This window comes from Anser cygnoides, chromosome 4 (assembly GCF_040182565.1).
Source record: "Anser cygnoides isolate HZ-2024a breed goose chromosome 4, Taihu_goose_T2T_genome, whole genome shotgun sequence".
In the NCBI taxonomy this organism is placed as follows: Eukaryota; Metazoa; Chordata; class Aves; order Anseriformes; family Anatidae; genus Anser; species Anser cygnoides.
In genome coordinates, this window is record NC_089876.1 from 26,051,570 (window position 1) to 26,072,500 (window position 20,931).

Sequence of the window (20,931 nt, forward strand, 5' to 3'; positions counted from 1 at the left end):
AGTAGAATAGAATAGAATAGAATACTTGAATTTTGTGAAATATTAGTTCAATTAGGACATTGCTTCTAAAGGAAAATTTGTTTTATTTTTATCTGTTCCTAATCTTTTTTTAAAAACAGTTTATAATATACCTTTCTGTGTTGCTTAGCATGTTAAAAATTAGGAACTAAACTTGGCAGAAATATAAAAAGGGAGATGGTTTTACAAGTTCAATTCCCAATAACATAATGATTTAAGCATTTTTGTTGACTTAGAAAAAAACTTTCTGAAAACAAAATATTTTTTTCAAAACGACTTACTTTCCTTCCAGAAATAAGTTTCATTTATACGTTATGTGACCTATTAGTATTTTATCTTATATTGATTTTATTTTTTTATGTATTTTAACAAAGCAATTATCATCTAAAACTTATCATCTGCTGGCTAAAAACAACTTGTTCTATAATGAGATAAAAGTTAATGTCATTACTCTGTCAACTATGTCAACTGTGAAACATAACCCTTTAGAACGTGAAAATAATATGAAAATTATAATTGAAATATTGAAAGAAAAATAACAAATTTATTTTTGACATTCTTTTTCAAATTTAAGATTGAAAAAAAAATATTTTGATCTATCTTTCCTTTCCAAAGAATGTGTATTTTAAATGTATAAACTTCACATGGAGTGGAATTTTAATGGACTGACCACCTCTACTAAAAGACAATAAAGGACACAGAATTCCAATGTTTGTAGACTACTCCTCTGTAACAAAGTAAATAGCTGGAAAAGAAATACAATGAAAAAGGCTGAAATGGATAAAAGAGAAAGAAGCTAATTAGAAAAGTAAGAAAAAGAGGAGAAAGAAGGATGCAATCGAAAAACCCAGCTCTTACCACTTCCTGCTTCTATTAGAGAATTCTCTTATAACACTTGGGAATTTCCTGCCAACCCTATCCATCTAATCATCCACAAGCTCCTCAGTTACACCAAATGATGTGGCTTGCCATCTCCCTAATCACAGCCTGTAATCTTAAACCTGTAAATTAATAAACACATAGATGGGGTTGGAGCTGTAACTGTGTGAACTGTATGAAAAGCGTGACAGGCATCGCAGAATATGCCTGGAGGATTCACGGGAGCCATTGCTTTTTCCCAGTCTCTTACTACACGTGCCAATTTTTCACTCTGAAAGAAGGAGAGTGTGTGCTGTGCAACCCCCCGACCAAAACACTTAATCTGAAGATGCTAGTGGGGTTGCTAAGTAACAGCAATGTGGTTTATCTGACACATCACTTGTGCCTTGCGAACACTTCAGTTCTCTTCAGGAATGAATTAAATCTGAGAAATTTTAGGTAGTCCATTAAAAGAAAAAAAAATATCATTAAAAAAAACTACATATTGACAAATTAGAAGGGATAAACAGGTCAAACAAATACCTAGCCATACCATAGGCAGGTAGTGACTGAAGTGCTAAGAGTAAGTAGCACAAAACAGTCTCCAAACTCAACGGCAAGGTTTAATAGAAAGGTTCAAGATACTGTGTGAACCTAAAAGGCATCATCCCAAATGGAAACGGCATAAAATAAAGACAATGGAAAACTGCATAACCTGTGAGAAGCGCTATGAAGTCAGATTCAAAAAGCAAGAAGAAAATTCAGTGTGAGATTCTCAAAAATTCTCATTAGTCTTATTTTAAGTTATGAAAATGCTTTCAAAAGATGAAATGCTGGAGTAAACTGATTAGTTGAATGGGAAAGAGCAATAAGCTCTTTCCAAGTATAGCTGTCTGCACCACAGTTACCTTGTTATAATGAAAACTATATCAATTTTCCTGTATCTGCTTTGAGAAATTAGGTTTGTCATAGAAAAGACTATTCACAGAAAACTTTATTTTGTAAATGTGTAAATTTTCTGTGATATTTTAAATCCTCTGTTTCTAAGATGATTTTTGTGAACTTGTCGAGGTTGGACTGCTTTCAGTTCTGTTAGTGAAAACACGCAGTGTTTTAGTTCATTCCCCCCTGCAGCCTAGCATAGCTCTTCCTTCTGGAGTCTGTACTGTTGTTCCGATTAAATGGCACTGCACTAAACATTGTTCGCCCACTCCTGAAACATGTTTTTTTGTTTGGCTTTGTGTTGTGTGTTTTTTTTTTTCATTTTTTTTTCAGCAAAGTAGTTATGAAAACATTAAACAAAGCAAAACAAAACAAAAACAATTTGCTTGAGTCTCTTAAAGAGAGGAGATAACGATAGCCAAGAAAATCTACCAGATGGTTCTTTTAATAAATACATTAAAGTCTCTTTTATTTTTCTCCAATTTTAGCGACTAACATAACAGAAACTTTCAGACCATCAAACCAGTTTTCACAATCTGTCATAAGTTTGCATTTCACAGAAATAATCCTGACAAGCACTAATAGATGAACGTTGTTGGTGCAATAATAAAACAGTATAAGGCATATTTACACCATCCTTACATACAGAACACTGTACACACAAAAAAATCACAGACCCAGAACAAAGCAAATTCAATCCCTTAGACGTTTTACGTTTATAGGCTTGGTATCAAACAAATAATTCTCCAAGCAACAGACAACCTCTTGTTCTTGTGTGATTTATTTGTAACATTGTGCTCATGCAAAACAGGTATTTGTTTTATTGCATTAACATTGAAAGAACATTGGGAGTTAGTTCTGAAACCAGTTCAATCAAATTTTCAACCCTGTTTCTCTTCATCCATAGCAAGTCTGAGTCATTTTTATTTGTGACATAAAACGAGGCATTAACTGATGATTGAGATTTTTATTTGATAAATTCCAAAATGATAATGAAGCTCAACTGACTACAGTTCGAAAACCATCTTTCTTCACCATGCACGTTTTTCTTTGCTATTATGAGGTGGTTTAGATGAGACACTTTTTTGTATTTTTAAGTTTCTATCTTTTTATATATATTTTTAAAGAAACCATGTACTATCCAACATCCACTGTTCACAGAAGGAAATAAGCAGCAGGAATAGCTCTGGTGGCAGAGTTGGCCAGGAGGAGGACATCAGTAAGTTAGTGGCAACTTATTAAACATCAAATGCCCCAGAGATATGTAATGAAAGAGTTGAGTACTATAACCCATATTTCTGTAAGAGTTCAGACTGCCAGGGACGTTTGCGCTCTGGAAAGTAATCTGGAATGTGGATTTTTTTAAAATCTTGAATGCATTTTCTCATTTCTTCCTCAACACTCAGCTTCTCACATACCTTCTTTTTGGAAAGATTTGTTTCTCTGGACTTGCTAATGAGAGTTTGAAAGAGTTCACTGTTCCTGCGTTTGTCTGGCGGTGGCATCCACTGCACTGGGGCCTTCTTAGATGGACGATCCAAAGTCAGAGTATTTGGCTGGTGAGCTGTGGACTGCTGAGTGCTAGAAGCATTTTCTTGAGGAGTGCTTGCTTCTGAGTGGCTGTCACAACTTGAGGTGGACAACTCGTTGCAGGAAGTCCCACTTTCACTACCCTTGTCCAAGACTTTGTCGTGCTTCCTGTCCTCATGGTCTTGTTTGGGGGAAACAGTTCTCTGTGGTGGCCCTAATACAAGGCAGGAAAGAAAAAGTATTAAATATGTATCGGTTTACACAGAAAACTGATCAGCTGTCATTTAGAAAAACACGACACGGGGTCTCAGCTGAGATAAAATGGAGGCATTTCCTTTTAGTCAAAAGAATTATGTCAGAGTGGTATGTGATCTCTAGGTCTGGTCCTACATGTGTGTTCAGTTGTCAATATCCTCACACCTAAAGATGTTTTCAGCAAGAATTCAATGCCTGCCTAGGAAGAATCCAGGCAATGAAATATGTATAATCCTCACAGATTATCTGCATCAGAAATCCCTGCAGGCAAGTTTGAAAGAGGTATTTTGCCACCACATCCCCAGAAGTTTATTATGAGAAATTAGATTTTGTAGTATTAGGAAAATACTGCCATACATTTTGCAATCTCTTTCCTTTGCTTAAAGAAAAATATTCCAAGGGCATTGATTTTTTAATTTTTTATTTTATTTTCATTTTTATTTTTTTGAAACTCTAATTTATCTGTTCGGAACAGTCTACTGATACCATGCCCTACAGATGTCAGCTATGCAGAAACCCCGGTCTCCAAAAGAGTATTAATCCTGGAATAACAGAGATTGTTCTGTACTGACAGTCTTTAGGCTTTTTATTATTATTTATTTATTTATTTTTGCCATATACTCATTTCACTCCCCTCCTACTGTCAGTTGTTATGCCAGATTTGCCTCAGTGCACATTCAGGATTAGATTGTACATCTCCTACTGCACAAGCTGGCAAGGAAAAGGAGGCTATGAAGTTATCTGCAACGAAGCACTCTGTAGCAGCAGAGAGAGCAAGCTGATGGCCTATCAGCAGGAATTGCTCCGTGCTTCATGCAACTGAAAACAGGATCAAGGCTGTATTCTCTCCAGATATTATTTTTGCTTTGAAGTCTTGAGCAGAATTATGAATGTGAAGATGGTTGTCGCTAAATCTGTACAAGTATTTTCATTTCCGAAAACTTATTTCAAAACTCCAGCTGTGAAATGATGTTATGCTGACATCATATAAACATCATGATGTCAGTTTGGGACACTATCTAAAGCTCACAGAAATATGTACAGAGTTCAACAGGCTTCGGATCAGAGCAAAGATGTTTAAACATCTAAATGAAAATGAAGAGCAGTATTTCAGTGACAGTTGTGTGTCTGCTAGGAATCCTGACAGAGTCCAAACAGCATCTAAATGTCTTATCAAACCTAGCTTACCCTTACAGGTTACCCAAACACCACAAGCATCAGTTACTGTCTTTGCTTGGACCAAAACTCTGGGTATGACAGCCCAACTCCGAGTTAGTGGGACAAAGTTGCAAGGAGATTTTTGAGTCACTTATTATTCTGTTTTTCAGAATTACAAATCAGAAATACAATTACAATTATAAAGAATGCAGGAGCAATACAAACACTCTAGTGTCTTTTTGACAGTGCAGTTCTATGATTCAAAGGAATCTAAGAAGATGGCAGTATTTTATAAGAGACACAGGGGAAAACAAAAAAAAGAAAAACACAAAACCAAATATATAATAAACTAACAAAGCAGCACTCAACAATCTGCACTTCTTTTGTTTAAGACAGCATCCCAAGATACTGTGCCACATTTCTGTAGTCCACCTGGAGAAATCCATGAATAATCAAGATCCAAAGAGAAGAGAAAACAGTCCATCAGGGCTTGTACTTACATTATTCACAGTGGAAATCACAAGTGATTTTCTACTTCTTTAGTAGAAAATATTTAGTGCCCGGCTGCAGAAATTTCCCTTCTCTTTCTCTTCAGGTTCACCTTCTTAAATAGATTTACATGCCTGCCTTCTATTATTGTATCTGGCACTTCATTTCATACCTCAAAACCGTTGTATGAATATGCTAAATGTAGACAGTCAGCTGACATCATGGAATTACTCTGCCTGTGCAGCATGCGATTATAAAACTGAGTGATTATAAAACTGAGTAGTTAATCAGATAATGATTTCAGTATTGTTACTGTGATTTTCAATAACATAATTAACACCAATGTCTAGTTTACAATCATAGCTTCTTCAAATGTAACAACAGAGTCTGCGATTGAGAAATTAGTTTAGTGTTAGCAACACCCTGTAGACTTCAACTCTGTCTTTCCTGACCATTTTTTTTTTTTTGCTGTAACCACGTGAATCAAGATATTATGTCTAGTTGGTCTATTACTTCTTTATTGCTATTCCTTGTTTCTCCAGGGCTCAAACCTGCACTGTACTAAGGATCTAATTCAAAAAAAGTATTGAAACACACATACATACTTCCAAGAATATAAAAAAAATAAATCCATTTTACAGCTACAAGGTTATCCAACTGCCTGATATTAGCAGGTATGTAAATGTTTATTTGGATCAGGGCCCTGACGTTCAGTACCTTACAGCTCTGAATTGCCTAAATTCACAATGAATTTAATCCATACACAGGTTTCTCTCACACCTCTGCTTTTAAAAATCAACAGATACTCCCTCAGAAAGAATTATTTATATGCTCCTGTACTTCTTTCTCGATAGCGCATTATTAACAGAAGTAAAAGTCCTGCTGAATTAGAGTTTTTTTTCTCACAGTATTTTACATCTGCTTAAACCCCCAAAGAATTTATAAATACACAATCAAGGGTCCTGAGAAGAAATTTGTTTTATTTTCAAAATTAGGGATTATCAGATAAATATAGATATCTCTCTGTTTCAGAAAGCAACTCCTTATTGCCCTCATTTGTGACTGGGACTGTGTGACGGGGTGTTGGCTCCACTATACCTTCTCAGCCCTTCCAAAATATCACCAAAGATGTTCATACAAATCAGTCTACCTGGCAATATTTATTTTCCGCAAGTATAGAATAGGTCTATAGAATAGAAACCCAGAGAAAGTATATTTGCTCTACTGTGCATGTAACTAAAAGGCTTCAGTGACTTCCAGCCTTCACCCTTTCCTGTCCCTCTTTCTCCTGCCCTTTCCAGGACCTCTTACCTGCTGCTGGTTCTCCAGCTGGAAGCTGGAAGTGAGTCACTGCATCTTGGTCCTTTCCAACTCATTCGCCTCTACCCATATATGTCTGGTTGTCCTCTCCACTGCCCAGTTCTCCCAACATTTCCCAGTTAACACTTTTCTGGGCAGTTCGAATACATAATTAGAATAATTGAGTTGGAAGGAACCTACAAAGATCAAGCCCAACTCTTGACCACTTCAGGACTAACCAAAAGTCAAAGCATATTATTATTAAGGGCATTTATCCAAATGCCTCTTGAATGCTGACAGGCATGGGGCATCAACCACATTGCTAGGAAGCCTGTCACAGTGTTTGACCACCCTCACAATAAAGAAATTTTTCCTAATATCCCTCTTTTTTTAAAAAAAAAACAAACAAACCACAACCTTTTCCTAATATCCTCCCCTGGCCCATCTTTGTGCTGTTCCCGTGCATCCTGTCATCAGTTATCAGGAAGAACAGGCAGGTACCTCCCTCTCCCCTTCCCCTCCTCAGGAAACTATAGAGAGCAGTGAGGTCACCTCTCAGCCTCCTTTTCTCCAGAGTACACAACCCAAAGTGTCCCTAGCCTATCATCAGAAGGTGTGTCTTACAAGACAAAAATTTTTAGCAAATACTTTATATTTATTGAGAATGCATCTTAAAAACATTGCAGCATTGTTAATAAAATAATGATGTAAAAATCCAAAACAACCTTCCATGTTTTAAACTGATTTCATCAAAAATGAAAACAGGAGGACAACGAGGCTTAAACTGACTGATTATCTTGGAAGGCTCGAAAACATGATAGCAAAGAGAACAAATGCTATTTTTATTTGTATTTATTAAAAAAAAATCTAATCCAACAATATGGTTTTCAATTTGATTCATAATTTTTGCATGAATGAGAATATTGGCAGTATGTGATTTGCATATGATTTTGCATGACACGAAGACTTTTTTCTCATCATTTTGCGTAGCTACATAGGATTTCAGTCTGGTACACAGCCTTGTTAATACTCCTGAATGAAATTTTCTTCTACTTAGTTTCTCACATTACATTATTAAACAAATCCTATTGTTTTATGCTTTATTCTTAAAAATCTAAGTAAAATTAACTGTATTTAATAATCTATTGTAAAAAAGAACAACAACAACAACAAAAACCCCTCATCAAATCCCATATTATGATGGACTCATCCATCTTGTATATCTACCTTTTTTATTACTTTTCACCAACATTCAAAGTATTGCACTAACCTAAAAGCTTAGAGAAAAGTCACCTGTGAATTTTGATGACAGGTTATGATTACTGTGAGAACATTTTCATTAACAGACTTCTGAGTACTTAGTATGTTACTTTTATGATAAAGGACTATGTTTTTTTTTTTTTTTGTCTAATTTCACCTTTATTTTTTAAAAAGATTTTTTTTTTTTCAAAAAAGCTATAACAAGATAGCTCTATAAACCCAATATATTTGTGGTTTGTATTGTTACTCTGATTTTCAATAATATAATTAACACCAATGTCTAGTTTACAATCACAAGGGCACATATTCTGCCCTTGTGAGGCCTCACTTGGAGTACTGCATCCAGGTTTGGTGCCCCCAGCACAAGAAGGATGTGGACCTCTTACAGTGGGTCCAAGGGTGGGCCATAAAGATGATCAGAGGCATGGATCTTTCTTCACCTCTCCTCTGAAGAAAGGTTGAGAGACCTGGGGATGTTCAGCGTGAAGAAAGGAAGGCACTAGGGTGACCTCACTGCAGCCTTTCAGTAAGGGGGCTTATAAAAGAAGATGGAGAGCAACTTTTTGCTCAGGCAGATAATGATAGGACAAGGGGGAAGGGTTTTAAACTAAAAGAGGGGAGAGTTAGATGTTAGCAGGAAATTCTTCCCTCAGAGGATGGTGAGGCACTGGAACAGGTTGCCCAGAGAAGCTGTGGATGCCTCATCCCTGGAGGTTTTCAAGGCCAGCTTGGATGATGTCATGGGCACCCTGATCTAGAGGTGGCATCCCTGCCCATGGTAGGAGAGTTGGAACTAGATGGTCTTTAAGGTTGCTTCCAACCCAAGCCATTCTATGATAATCTGTGGCATATTAATGATATTTCCACTGATAGGAGAAAATCCAGCTAATTCCTTGAGACCAGCATGGGATTCAGCTTGCCTCTTACCACCAGAGTTGTAGGTTAAAACTAGCAACTGTAAGTTCTATGCTATATCATCTTATTGAAATCTCTTCTGTGAACATACACTTTTTGAAGAATAGTGCTTGATGGCAAAGAAGTTTACAAAAGGACCACTGCACTCTGTCCTCTTAAATGCACAACAAAATCAAGCTAAATCAACTGCTCTATGGCCAGAAAAAGAAATATAATATTTATGTTGTGGTGTTTGCTTGTTTGTTTTTTTTAAAAAATAGCAAGTAAAATAATTAAAAAGCAAATAAATAAAGAAATAGATAAAGAAATAAGTAAATACTCAGTTTTCATCTTGTGTCTCCTCTGGAACAAAATTTCAAACCAGTTTTTGGATTAAAAGCCAGATCCAAAGAATGCTTAGTATAAAATAGTGAAGTATTTTTCAGAAGGAGGATTGAAACTCAGATTTTCCTATTTTTATTTCTCCTTTCAGATGAGTGATCAACTGCTATGGGTAGCCAAATGCTCACACTTGTGTGTTCTTTGACCCAACTGAGACTTGGCTTTAGTCAATGCAAAGTAGAATAGCTTCAATAAACTGAAGAGAATGTTCCCTTCACCTTCAATTACTCTAGTGCCTTCAGGGTAATATATACATTTGGAAGACGTGAGTTAACTTCCCTCAGGCACAAGAGAGAATTAGTATCTGGGAGACTTTGATTTATTAATGCTTTAAGCCCTGAACTCTTGCATTAAAGGCCAATACTGTTGACAAACCAACTTCGGTACTTGGAGCAGAACCTAAATTTTATGTGACCTAAGAAAGCCAAGCAAGTCAGCTTCCAGATGAGACTGACACAGAAAGGTCTTGTGAATTGCAGCACAGCTTCCTTAACATGAAGAATAGCACTTAGGTTACTCACATCTTAACAAAACAGTTTTGTAACTATGACCTATGATCTGGCAAAGCTTCAAGTTCATGTTTTCAGGACATGCAAATTGGTTTGGCTTCACTAACAATCTGATTCTGATCTGTGAATCTGGTTCCAAAACTGCATCCATTTAAAAAAAATGTTTTAGACCAAAATGTTGACCCCATTCAAGTCAGAGACAACATAATCTGTGACCTTAAGTTATAAAAAATGGATTTCAAAAGAGTGTTCATTCTAGTGTGAATGTAAAAAAAAAAAAAAAAAAAAAAAGATCTTAGAAGGAAAGTAATTTAATGATGAAAGGAGTGAAAAGATACTGTCTTATTGTTAATGTTTCAGAGCATCACGATTTTTAGCAATGTTTATTTGTTGTTTGAATACGTGGATATTTCAACAGGAAGAATATCTGTGTGATTGCACATTTGATGAAGCATTTTATTTAAATCCCCTTACCTGCCATGAAAAGTTTAAAAGGCACTGTGTAGAGATTTTGGCTGTACCAGGCATAGATCTCACAGGAGAAATTACCCTTTAATAGTGTTAAACTTGGTGGTGTGTGAATGGATATGTGGTACTTGAAGGGAATGAACCAATTCATCTTTCAGATTAGTACCACATGCCTGTAAGTGATAAGTGCTCTGTCTCAAAAACAAAACAAAAAACACAACACAAAAATATTTTTTTCTGTCACATTTACTACCATCTGATGTTAAATTAACTTCTAGAAAGGGTATAGTAGAATGAGTTAAACAAATCATTTATTTATTGAAAATTTCTTTGTTTACTTCCAGTAAAGCTGTATTTGAAATATTAACATTATTCACAATATAAAGAGATTAACTTATATAGAGGGAACTACCTTTGTTATTTGGAATGACTGAAGATATGCAATAAGCACTCTGATGCCCAACTTGAATTCATTAGATACTTCAACCTAGTCTTGTTTTGAACAAATAACAAAACCATACTCTTTCCATTTATTAGTTTCCTGACTGGGTTCTGTGGTAGGCAGAACAGTACATAAATATAGGAGAGAGTCAATGAAATTCTGACACAATTTGTTGCATTCCAGTAAAACTAACAAAGAGTCCACAAAACTGTTTTTAAATGTATTAATCTGAAAATTGTGAAGATGTACCAAGAAATGTCATTTCTTGGACCCAAATCTGAAACCTTTCTTAAGATAATTTTGATACTTAAGGACAACTTAAAAATGAGTTCATTGATATATATGAAAAATAAATAAATAAATAAATAAAAATCATAAAAATCAGGCATCTTCCATACCTTCACTTGCAACAGTGAACAGACCAAACTAATTGTATTTCAGAAATATCTCAGCAACTTCTGGTAAACATCCTTGTCATTCATTTCCTAACTGTCAAGTAGGTTTGCACTCAGCTCTATGTGCTAATATTATCTGCCTCTTTTTGATTATTTTTCAGTGGCCAGCAGAGTTAAGAGCTAAAATCTTTTGTTCTGTCCACAAGAAATGTTAGTTTTCAAAAAAAAAAAAAAAGAGCTATTCCTTAAAAAAATAGTTAATTAATATTAAACTATACCAAATCATCTTCAAATTATTAATCTATTGATCTGAAATTTAATAAGACTTATCTAGGGTGATATTCTCAATTGACCACAAAAAGAAGTCAGGAGAACAGTATCAAAAGCAGGACATTTTATCATGTAGTTCTTATAAACTCCCTTAAGACTTCATTGCTTCTTTCCCCTAGCTGATGCTGACAGAAAGCTTATCTTGTTACCGTTGATCACTGGAAGAGAATTCCTTGATGCAAATCCCAAGCTTCCAACTCTCTCTTTAAAGCTAAAAGGAAAAGTGTCTTCTCAATTCTTTCAACACCAGGATAGTGGTCTAGATACTACAATAAAATCCCAGTTTCAAGGATCCAGATGTCTTTAAGTTATTCTGTTTTAACTATTTTCTTGAAATTACTTCTACCACAGGCTTAAATTACAAAAAAAAAAAAAAAAAAAAGTCAGAAGTAGACAATGCACTTGCAAAAGCTTTATGGGGGCAGATTGACAAAGAAAGATAATCATTCCATCTTCATATTGCAGAAACAAACCCTAGATGCATCTCCCTCCCAGGATTCATAGGACAAACTATAAATTACTGTTTAACCTATGGGTTTATAGACTCACTATTCTCTTTCCTATCCTGTATCCTTAGGCTGCATTCAAAGAAAACAGGTGTTGGGCTGGGGAAGGACTTTTAGATCCCTGTGCTTTCCTTGGATCTCTGAGGTTGCCAAATACTTCTGGCAACTTATCATTCACCTTCCTCACTCCCTTTCCCTTTCTTCTAAGAACATATTTAAGGATAACCTAATCAGGAATTTCAGTCTGTCATCAACTGCATTGCTGGCTGCTGCCTTCTGCTTTGTAAATATTGATATTGGTTGGGCATCTGCTCAACTGTGAAACAGTCTTTTAGCCACTGGATCTGTATTTGGCAAAGCCCTAATCAGAGCTTTAGGCAACACGAAGTTGAATCCCTTTCCACCAAGATAAGTAACACTCTTTTTTGAACGACTCACATTTTATTTTTCCTAAATTAGTTTTAACTTCTCAGCTGTCAGATGCAGCTCCCTGTGTGGCCACACAAATGCTTGTGCCAGAACTAAAGGCACCAAAGGGACAGAAAAGAATACAAGAGAAGGGATTGCATTTTTCAGAGAAGGCTTATGGCAACTTGAAACATACATGAAACTATAACTTGTGTTTTTCCTACACACACGTACAGTAATAATGTCCTCATCAGCATGTAGTTTACTTTCAATAAAAATATACCTGGAATGTAAAAAATACCCACTCAAATAAGATCTACCAAACACAAACTTATTTCAGTGGGACTTCGGGGATTCTGTCACTTCCAAAAACACTGCTACGCCCACAGAAGCTCAAAAATTATTTCAAGACTGAAGGAGAGGGATTAAGACAATGATCTCAGGAATCTTTGTTTTGATATTTTCTTTTAATGTAAATTCATTCACAAGCCTTACATTGGTAAGAACTCTTTGTGACGGACAGCATGGGCAGAAAAAAAAAAAAAAAGACAAAATCCCTAATCTCAGACAATAAAACAAACTTTTTCCTCCACAGTTTTACTTCTAGTTTGTCTGGTATTATCTCACATTTCTTTGCTCTGTCAATTACTTTGTCAATCACTTTAGATAAAATGTGTAATCTCCACTTCTTCCTTCCATCTCTTTCAATTTCACAGGTTTCTTTCCTACTGGCATGCAAAATAAATTAATGTTAATGTGAATTTACAGAATGTGTATAAAACACACTAGTAGAAAGTTGCCAAAATACCACGCACTGGCTTGAAAGAAGTGTCTCATTAAAGAAATATATTTTAGACATCAGCAATTTTGGCAGGCTTACATGATACTAATGATAGCACTATAGGCAGTATGCAAGTACAAAATAATGAGAAATATACACTAAGAAGAAGTCTGTATTTTAATTTTGATTATTGACAGAAAGCAGAGAATGAAATGAACAGCTTAAGAGTCCACAGCGAGTTTTCCTAAGAGTTGAAGAACTAACAGAGTGGCAATTCAGAATATACTCAGATTATATTTGCATAGTTTTATGCCTTTCCTTGCAGGTTCTTGGGATGTGTCAATCTTCAAGAATGCTGTGAAAGGACCTGAAAGCTTTTCCTCAGTAACAGTGATGACCATCAACGAAATCTTTCTTACTTCTATGTACAAGCTTTGAAGTACATTTCAGACTAACATTTCAGTAATAACAGTGCCATTCACCTATTTTATCATTAATGGCTGGTACATGGAAAATAAAGTAAAATAATATGAAATTAATGAGGCATCGCATCCTAAACTATGTAAAGCACATGCTGATAATAGCACACTATATTTAGATCCAAATTCCTAGATCAGCCTTATGGAACATTGAAAGCATTCACCCTAATAACTATAGAAAATGTGAAAACATGCAGAAGAACAATCTTATTTATCTGGTATATATTTAAGTAAAATAAAAGTTATTGAATATTGAATTCACTCGACACATATTTTCTCCTGTGCAAAAAAAAAAAACAAAAAAACAAAGAATTTGCAAATGATTTGTATCTAGAAATATTATATATCTACACTTACTCAACCAAAATATTGTGACTATATCACATAAACCCACAAACAAAGACTGAAGACTGAATTCACTGAATGAATTCTCTTTGGGAAACAGTGAAACAGCACAGATCACAACTGCAGTGCAGTAAACAAAACGTGAAATCCTTAACAGAAATCCTGAGTATTTGCAGAAGAGCAAACTACATTTGTGACAACACAGAATCAAAAGCATTTAAGGGACAGGAGTGCACTGATCACAGTTAAAATTTCAAAACAGCAATATTCAAAACATCAAAAAAAATTGTCATGCACTTCTTGGACAACATGTGAAGATAAGTGTGATGTTATATATCTTGAACTAAACTAAATGCTATCATGTAATCAGATACAAGGAGTAAAAATGAAGACCCAAAAAGGATTTGCCTTTATTAAAGATGTGGCTGTTAATAATAATAAATTTATTCCTCTTGCAGTTGCAGACTATATGCTCTATTAATCACCTGCATTGTGCACAATGTAGTTAGGCTGCATCAGCATTAATTAATAGATGACCTTTGCGCCTAAACAGTTTAAAATCTAAGAACATGACAAGAAACAACAGATGGGAAGAGACAGATGGGAAAGTACCAAAAAAATGCAGTATTGGTCAGCATGATAGGCTGCTTGTCTCAGACCTCCAGCTGTCTAATCTTTTGTCAAGACCTATATGAGCAGCATAGAAACAGAGAGTTTTAAGGAGGATTTTGAAGGAGAATAACACAATAGCAGTCCAGATTTAAGAGGTATTTTCTTCCTCAAGTAAGGAGCAGTATCAGCAATGACATGAATGTGAGCAATAGATAAAGTCACCATGGTCTGGTTGAAGCCATGAGTTAAAATTACAACAGGAAATATGTGGGGGCTAGGTGAGGATAGTCAATCAAAGGCCTGGAGTGTGAGGACGAACAACCCACCTTTGACATAAAACTGAAAAATTTAATGTAGGGACTGAGAAACAAGGGTCAAAACAATAAACTACTTAAAAAATATATATTATTTATTTATTTATTTATTTATTAACAGCACAGAGCAGATGCTCTGTAAGGAGAAAAAGTTTTCTTTTCCACAGTTACGTACTTAAAGTTTGGATGGAAGAAGAGGAAAATAAAGACCACTTATTAAAAGTATAATTAATTATTCATGTTTCTAAGCAAGCTCATTTAAGACTAAAAATACATGTTGCTGTTAATATACACAAAAGTGCCTATGACCAGTTTTCATTTTTATGTAATTTTCATTTTTATGTAATTTATTTTGATAAGGTAGAAAATACCATTTGCCAGAAGATTTTTCTGTGCCCTCTGTTATGCAGCTATGTAGGCCAATGGAGCTTGCTGGTCCTGGTTAGCTTTTCCATGATTTCCTCAACACTTCTTACAATACTCTCCTAAAATGCTTTCTTGCACCACCGTAGCTCTTCCTAAAGTAGTCCTCCCTTCTTCTGGCAGCACTAATCAACAGCTAAATTACACCAGACCTGTTCTGAGCACTTTTAGGTTCTTAACATCTGTCCTGCAAACACTATATACACTTCTGATTCTATTCAGCTTATTATGGATGCAACACAATGCATGAATTTGTAAGCAGAGAGATCTTGCCTGCAATATTTATTTATTGCTTAAATCCCTCACCAAAAATATTTGCTGCAAGGTGACATCTAGTTGTGCCCAATGGTTGTATTTACATGTAACATTTCCACCCCTGACCAAGTTAAAAAGACACTGGTTCCCAGCCCAGAGGAAACCAAGATTATGATAGGTAGGAGGAATTCATTCTCCCCTTATTTCCAAAGTTTCAGATATCTTATCAGGAGACACAATAAATATGCATAACTGAGATATTTAATCACTTAACACAGTTACATGAATAAATTACGCCCACCACAGACTGAAATGTGTTTATTTAAGCTCATTCTTTCTTGAAATATTAACTATATTTGAAAAGTTTTTAAATAATAAAAATGTTAAATAATAAAACATGCACTGATTTTCCACTATCTTGCAAATTGAATACAAAATAGGTCCAAAAGACTATCATTTCTTTCATTATTGTTAGAATTTTGGATTTTATGAAACATACCATATCTTGAGATATTCACAAAACTTATCAGTGCAGAAATATAGATATTAGTCAATTATCTAATTTAGCCCTAATAGAGGCAAAACAGACAAACTACAAGAATCAGTATGAGAATTTCAGAGATACACATTCATTTATACATTTTACAGCAATTCCAGTAAATTATTTGAATAATGTTTGAATTAAAAGTAGTAACAACAAAAACAGTAAGAGCAGAAAAGAAAAATATATTTAATGTCATTTTGGGACAGTTGAAAGTACTATTGAAAGTTATTGCTTCAGATTTCATCTGCCAAACAAACATGAGCAATTTTCATTTTAACATAATTTTCATTTTTCCTACCTAATAGGAAAAACATTTCATAGAAAATTACAACCTCACTCTGATTATCACTAACAGTTTTGCCTCAGTGTGACCAATGTCAAGTCAATAATTGTTTTACTAGAATTTCATTGTCTAAACTATTTTACTTTTATTTTATTTTTCTGTCTTTTTTTTTTCTGTCTGACAGGCTCAAAAGAGGATTGGCCAGCAGATGGAATAATTACTTGGGAGTATCATCACAAAAAAAGTTACTGGGTTAGAATAGCAGCATTCAATGCATTTTAGCAAGTAATCATTCATAATGAATATAATCTCATTTTGTATTAATTGGCATCTTCATTGCATTCATCTAAGAGCTGTAATATCTTAGTTGTACAAATATACTAAAACACACAAACATTAAGATCTGGAAGAAGATAAGGGGCATCTGATATGAAAACACTTCTTTCTTCTAATAACCATAAGGTTTGGGAATATTTCGTCTTTCAGAATACAAGACTCATTTGTTGCCTTACAGGTGACAAAAAGAGCCTAGAATAAGTCGTAGTTCTGCATTTGGAAGTTTCCAACAGCATCTCAAACTGAAACCTGCTTTTGACAACAGCTTGAGGTGTGCTTTTTTTCTGTCACGCTCCAGAGATGACAAAAGACTATATGCATAAGGACTGTCAGGGGTGTATGATGTAACTTCAGTAACTCAGACTTCCAAGTGCTATCTGTGTGGTGATTAATCAAGGAAAGGCCTACATGTTACTTTTCTTCTCATTCTATCCCCCAAACAGGAACCAAAGGTCAAAATACTCCTCTCTTTCATTGGCCTCAGGATTTTTGTACAAAACGTTTTGCTTCCAACATCTTGTTTCTCTTAATATTACTCATCTGATTGCCTCAAATGTTAGCTTCATTTAACCAAGTTTTACCAATGATAGCATATCTTTCCTAATCACCTGTACATTGAGCTTTCAAATGCAACAAGACATTTACACTGAACAAATTGGTTTTGTGTCTGAAAATGTTATTTTCTTCTGCTTTTCAATGTCATTATGAACATCAGTGTGCCCCTGCCTTGGTGCCTGAGTTTCTCCATCTGTTAAATGTGGGTGGTCTCTTCTGAAAATGTTTTCCAGATCTACTGCTGAAAATATTGCATGATAACTGGATACTCATAATATTAAACCAGAAGAAATATCACTGAGATGGGTTACACAATAAAGTACAGCTTGGGCAAAGAGAAAGTAAAATCAAGATCATAAACTCAGTAACAGGTTTATTTCTTGAAACTACAGAAGATATCACCCTTTTTCATTCTTACTTGGTTTCTGCTCTGCTAATGAGTGGTATTCCATGGTATCACTGTGGTTTGACAAATTTAGGAAAGCAAATGAAGTCTAAACACGAGGCAACTACTCTGTCCTTAATGGAAAAGATGAATGAAGATCCAATGATCTTAACATTGGTTCTTCTGGCTGCTTCTAATTGACTTTGATTTTCACTCATCAGTCGACAGTTTATGACATTGTTCCTTATTTCCTTTTAAAGAAAGTGCAAAGAAATTTGGAAAAGAGGAAGAAAAATGTATCAATATGGAGTCCTGCATTTTTCATACAAGATACTGTAAGTTACATGCTGAAAAGCTAGCTTTCATGTTATCCTTACTATGCATGAATGGCAGAGCTTCAGAGCTGCCTGTATTCCAGACGAGGTCACAGATGTGAGATGAACACTGGTAGACACTTTTTTTAACAGAACAAAAATGTTGATGTTTCCCTTGAAAGAGAATGTATTTAAAACAAAAACAACAAAAGAGCAACCAATTTCAGAACAGGAAATAGTTCTGTCTTTATTTCTGCAAGGATTTCTTCCACACTTCTTAAATTCCTTTCCCCTCATTATGATTATGAGGGTAAAAATCCCTGGCAAAATATATTTGTAATATCCTAGTCATAGTGGAGGTTTTACATGTTTTAAGTATATGATGGACTAGAAAAAATTTGCTTCTTCTCTTGCTCAGGATGTGTGTTTTTGTGATTTTTGCTTTTTAATTTTTTGTCTCTTGTTTTAAGACAATTTTTGTCATTTCAGCAATTTACATGTATATATATATGATATATATATACAATATATATATTAAAGATGAAATCTACATAAGTAAAAAAAATGAATAATTATTGAATTAACTTCCAATACTTTTGAAATTTTCTGTTTTTCTTTTCTTTTCTCTCTCTTTTTTTTTTTTTGGGGGGGGAGGGAAGGAATAAATTCATTTACATCCGTGTGCCTCAAATGTTTTAGCTTCTGATGAAACCCTTATTTTTCACTGAAAAAATATTTCAGCAGATTTTTCTGAACACAACCATATATATATATCCTCCTATATCTCCCTAAGTCTGTAACACAACTGAACCAATAGTTCTACAGATTATTATTTTATTATATATTTCTGAAGCTATTTAAAGTCTTTATGTGAAAGACTAAAACAAAGAAAGGGGCAAAGAATATGGACTATTTTAACATGCATGGCAAAGTAATTAGAATAAGAGTATTTATGGATTATGCAGTATCTATGGATAATGTAGACATAGATAATGCAGTACTAAAAATATAGATATAGGAATACATTGCTATTAATGGTAAGACATTACATAATATAACATAAAATATGACACTTTTTTCCTCAGCAGGTGGAGGCAGGCAATTATTTTACAATCATCATATCCTTTGCTTCCTACTGCTATTGTTTGCTCAGTAATGAGAATTTCAGTTCTGGCACATTCATAGGGATGCATTTTTGATAGCATGGATCAGATCCTGATCTGAGTTGCAGTACTGTAAGTATAACTTTGTTTCAGCTATGCTGAAGGAGGTGCTTTGGTCTTTCACCAAACTTAAAACAGAACTTGAGTTCACTGACAACATCTCATTTATTATCATACATCAACCTGAATATATGCAAAAGAGACACAGTGCTATATTCAGCAATGTTATAGATGGACCTGGAGGAACTTAACACCTTCTGAAACTTCTCTGTTTCAAAAAACTCAGAAATGCTTTCATAGTCATCATCAAACAGCGCTGCTAGGATTGGAACCATTGTATTGCTCTTGCAGTTCATTTTTATTGGTTGTGTATTTAGATATGTTTTTAAAGCATAGCTACTAGGAAAGGATTCATCATTTTTAGATGATGAATTATTTTCTGCCTTGTGGAACAATCTCAGTAGGCGGTCCAGGAACACAGACATTGAAAGCTAAAAGCCTGGAAAATAGAAAACTCTGCTATAGATTGCACAGTGAAGCAATAGCTGAGTCAGGTTTCTCAGGATGACAATTTTGGAGTTGTCTAAGTTCCAGCATATATACTTAAATCTTCCTTTTTTTTTTTTTTTTTTTTTTGTTATGTGGTTTTCAGTTTTTCCGTAACTGGAACATAGCTTACAGATGTTTGCAAAACATTCATTTGATTGAATGCTTCTCTCCTGTCATCTCTCATGTAAGCAATGAAAAATTTGGAAAATTTCCAGTCATGTTTTCCTCCTTTATATTTCTTTAATAAAGGCTTCACTAAATGTATTAAGCATCTCAGTTTAGCCAAAATAAAAGGAAAACCTTATGGCTGGGAAGTAAATGAGTTAAAGAGGCTTGGAAATAGTAGTATATGGTAGTGTATGGTAGTATATGGTAGTATATGGTATGTGCCTGCTTGATTCCTTAACCCTTGTCCAAGCCTGGATATCAGGACAAAGTAGATTGATGTGAGAGCCCTCTTTTCCAAAACAAAAATAAAGCTCTTACGTGCATCAAGGGACACCCTGAGAATTGGCTCAGTTTATACAGAAGCAAATATTGCCTGATATGCACAATTTCAGACATAAGAAATAGCGATAGTCACTGAATGGGAGTCCACAGCATTAAACTAAACCCCCTCTGTGAGCAGCATGTCTTTTCAGGATTAACAATTTATGAAGTTAATGCAAATCTAAGTATGCAGCTGTCCTTTTCTATTTTTAATAAACAAAAAGAAAATGTCATGAAGGAAAGGGGGAAAAAGCTGTTTCTCAGCTGCAACTGTACAGAAAACAGTGGCAGCATTATTCTCTGGGCTGTAAAATTCTACTAACCAGTATTGTCATGGAGCTTAAGAATACAAGATAGGCCCAAACATTTTAACTCAATTTATTGTGCCTTCATGTTATTATTAAAATGTTCTTTGAATGAACTTATTTTAACTGATCGTAAAATAAATATGAGTTTATGTGTCATGGCTTTGCATAAACAACCGTTGCTGCTCTAAATATTCCAAGATTTCATTGACTTTTCTTGCTGTTTTATGCAAGAATTAATAATGTCTTAGTTTCCTTAGGCATTTAAGCATGAAGAATCCTTAACTGCTTTGCCAAATTATATACATGAAGGAAAAACTTGCAGCATTTAAGTGCAGCAGTCCTCTGAGTGGGCTTTGTGTAAATATACATATTTTTCTGCTTGCCGTGGGTTTCTTAGACTTTGGTGATGGGTGTGCTATAAATACGTTGATAGGAATAGAATCTGCAGCTGCATGAAAAGATGAATTCTGAGTAATAAATATTTTGCTAAGACATCAGCACAACTTCTCACTCATTTGAGGAGTATTGTGAAACTTTTGCAGCAATGATCTGCAAAAAGCCAGACAAGAGGAGGATGGATACACAAATACAAAGTTGGCAACCTTTGACTAAATGGGAGGTGAAGATGCACTG

At 34.8% G+C, this 20,931-nt stretch overlaps 1 protein-coding gene across 1 annotated transcript in view; it reads right to left on the bottom strand.

The window, feature by feature from the left end:
- Window positions 1-2,246: 2,246 nt before the first annotated feature.
- Window positions 2,247-20,931, bottom strand: part of KCTD8 (potassium channel tetramerization domain containing 8) — an 89,143-nt gene continuing 70,458 nt past the window's right edge. The window contains exon 2 of the mRNA XM_013172813.3: window positions 2,247-3,562. Coding sequence (XP_013028267.2) covers window positions 3,102-3,562 — 461 coding nt within the window. The 3' untranslated portion in view covers window positions 2,247-3,101. The remainder of the gene's footprint in view (window positions 3,563-20,931) is intronic.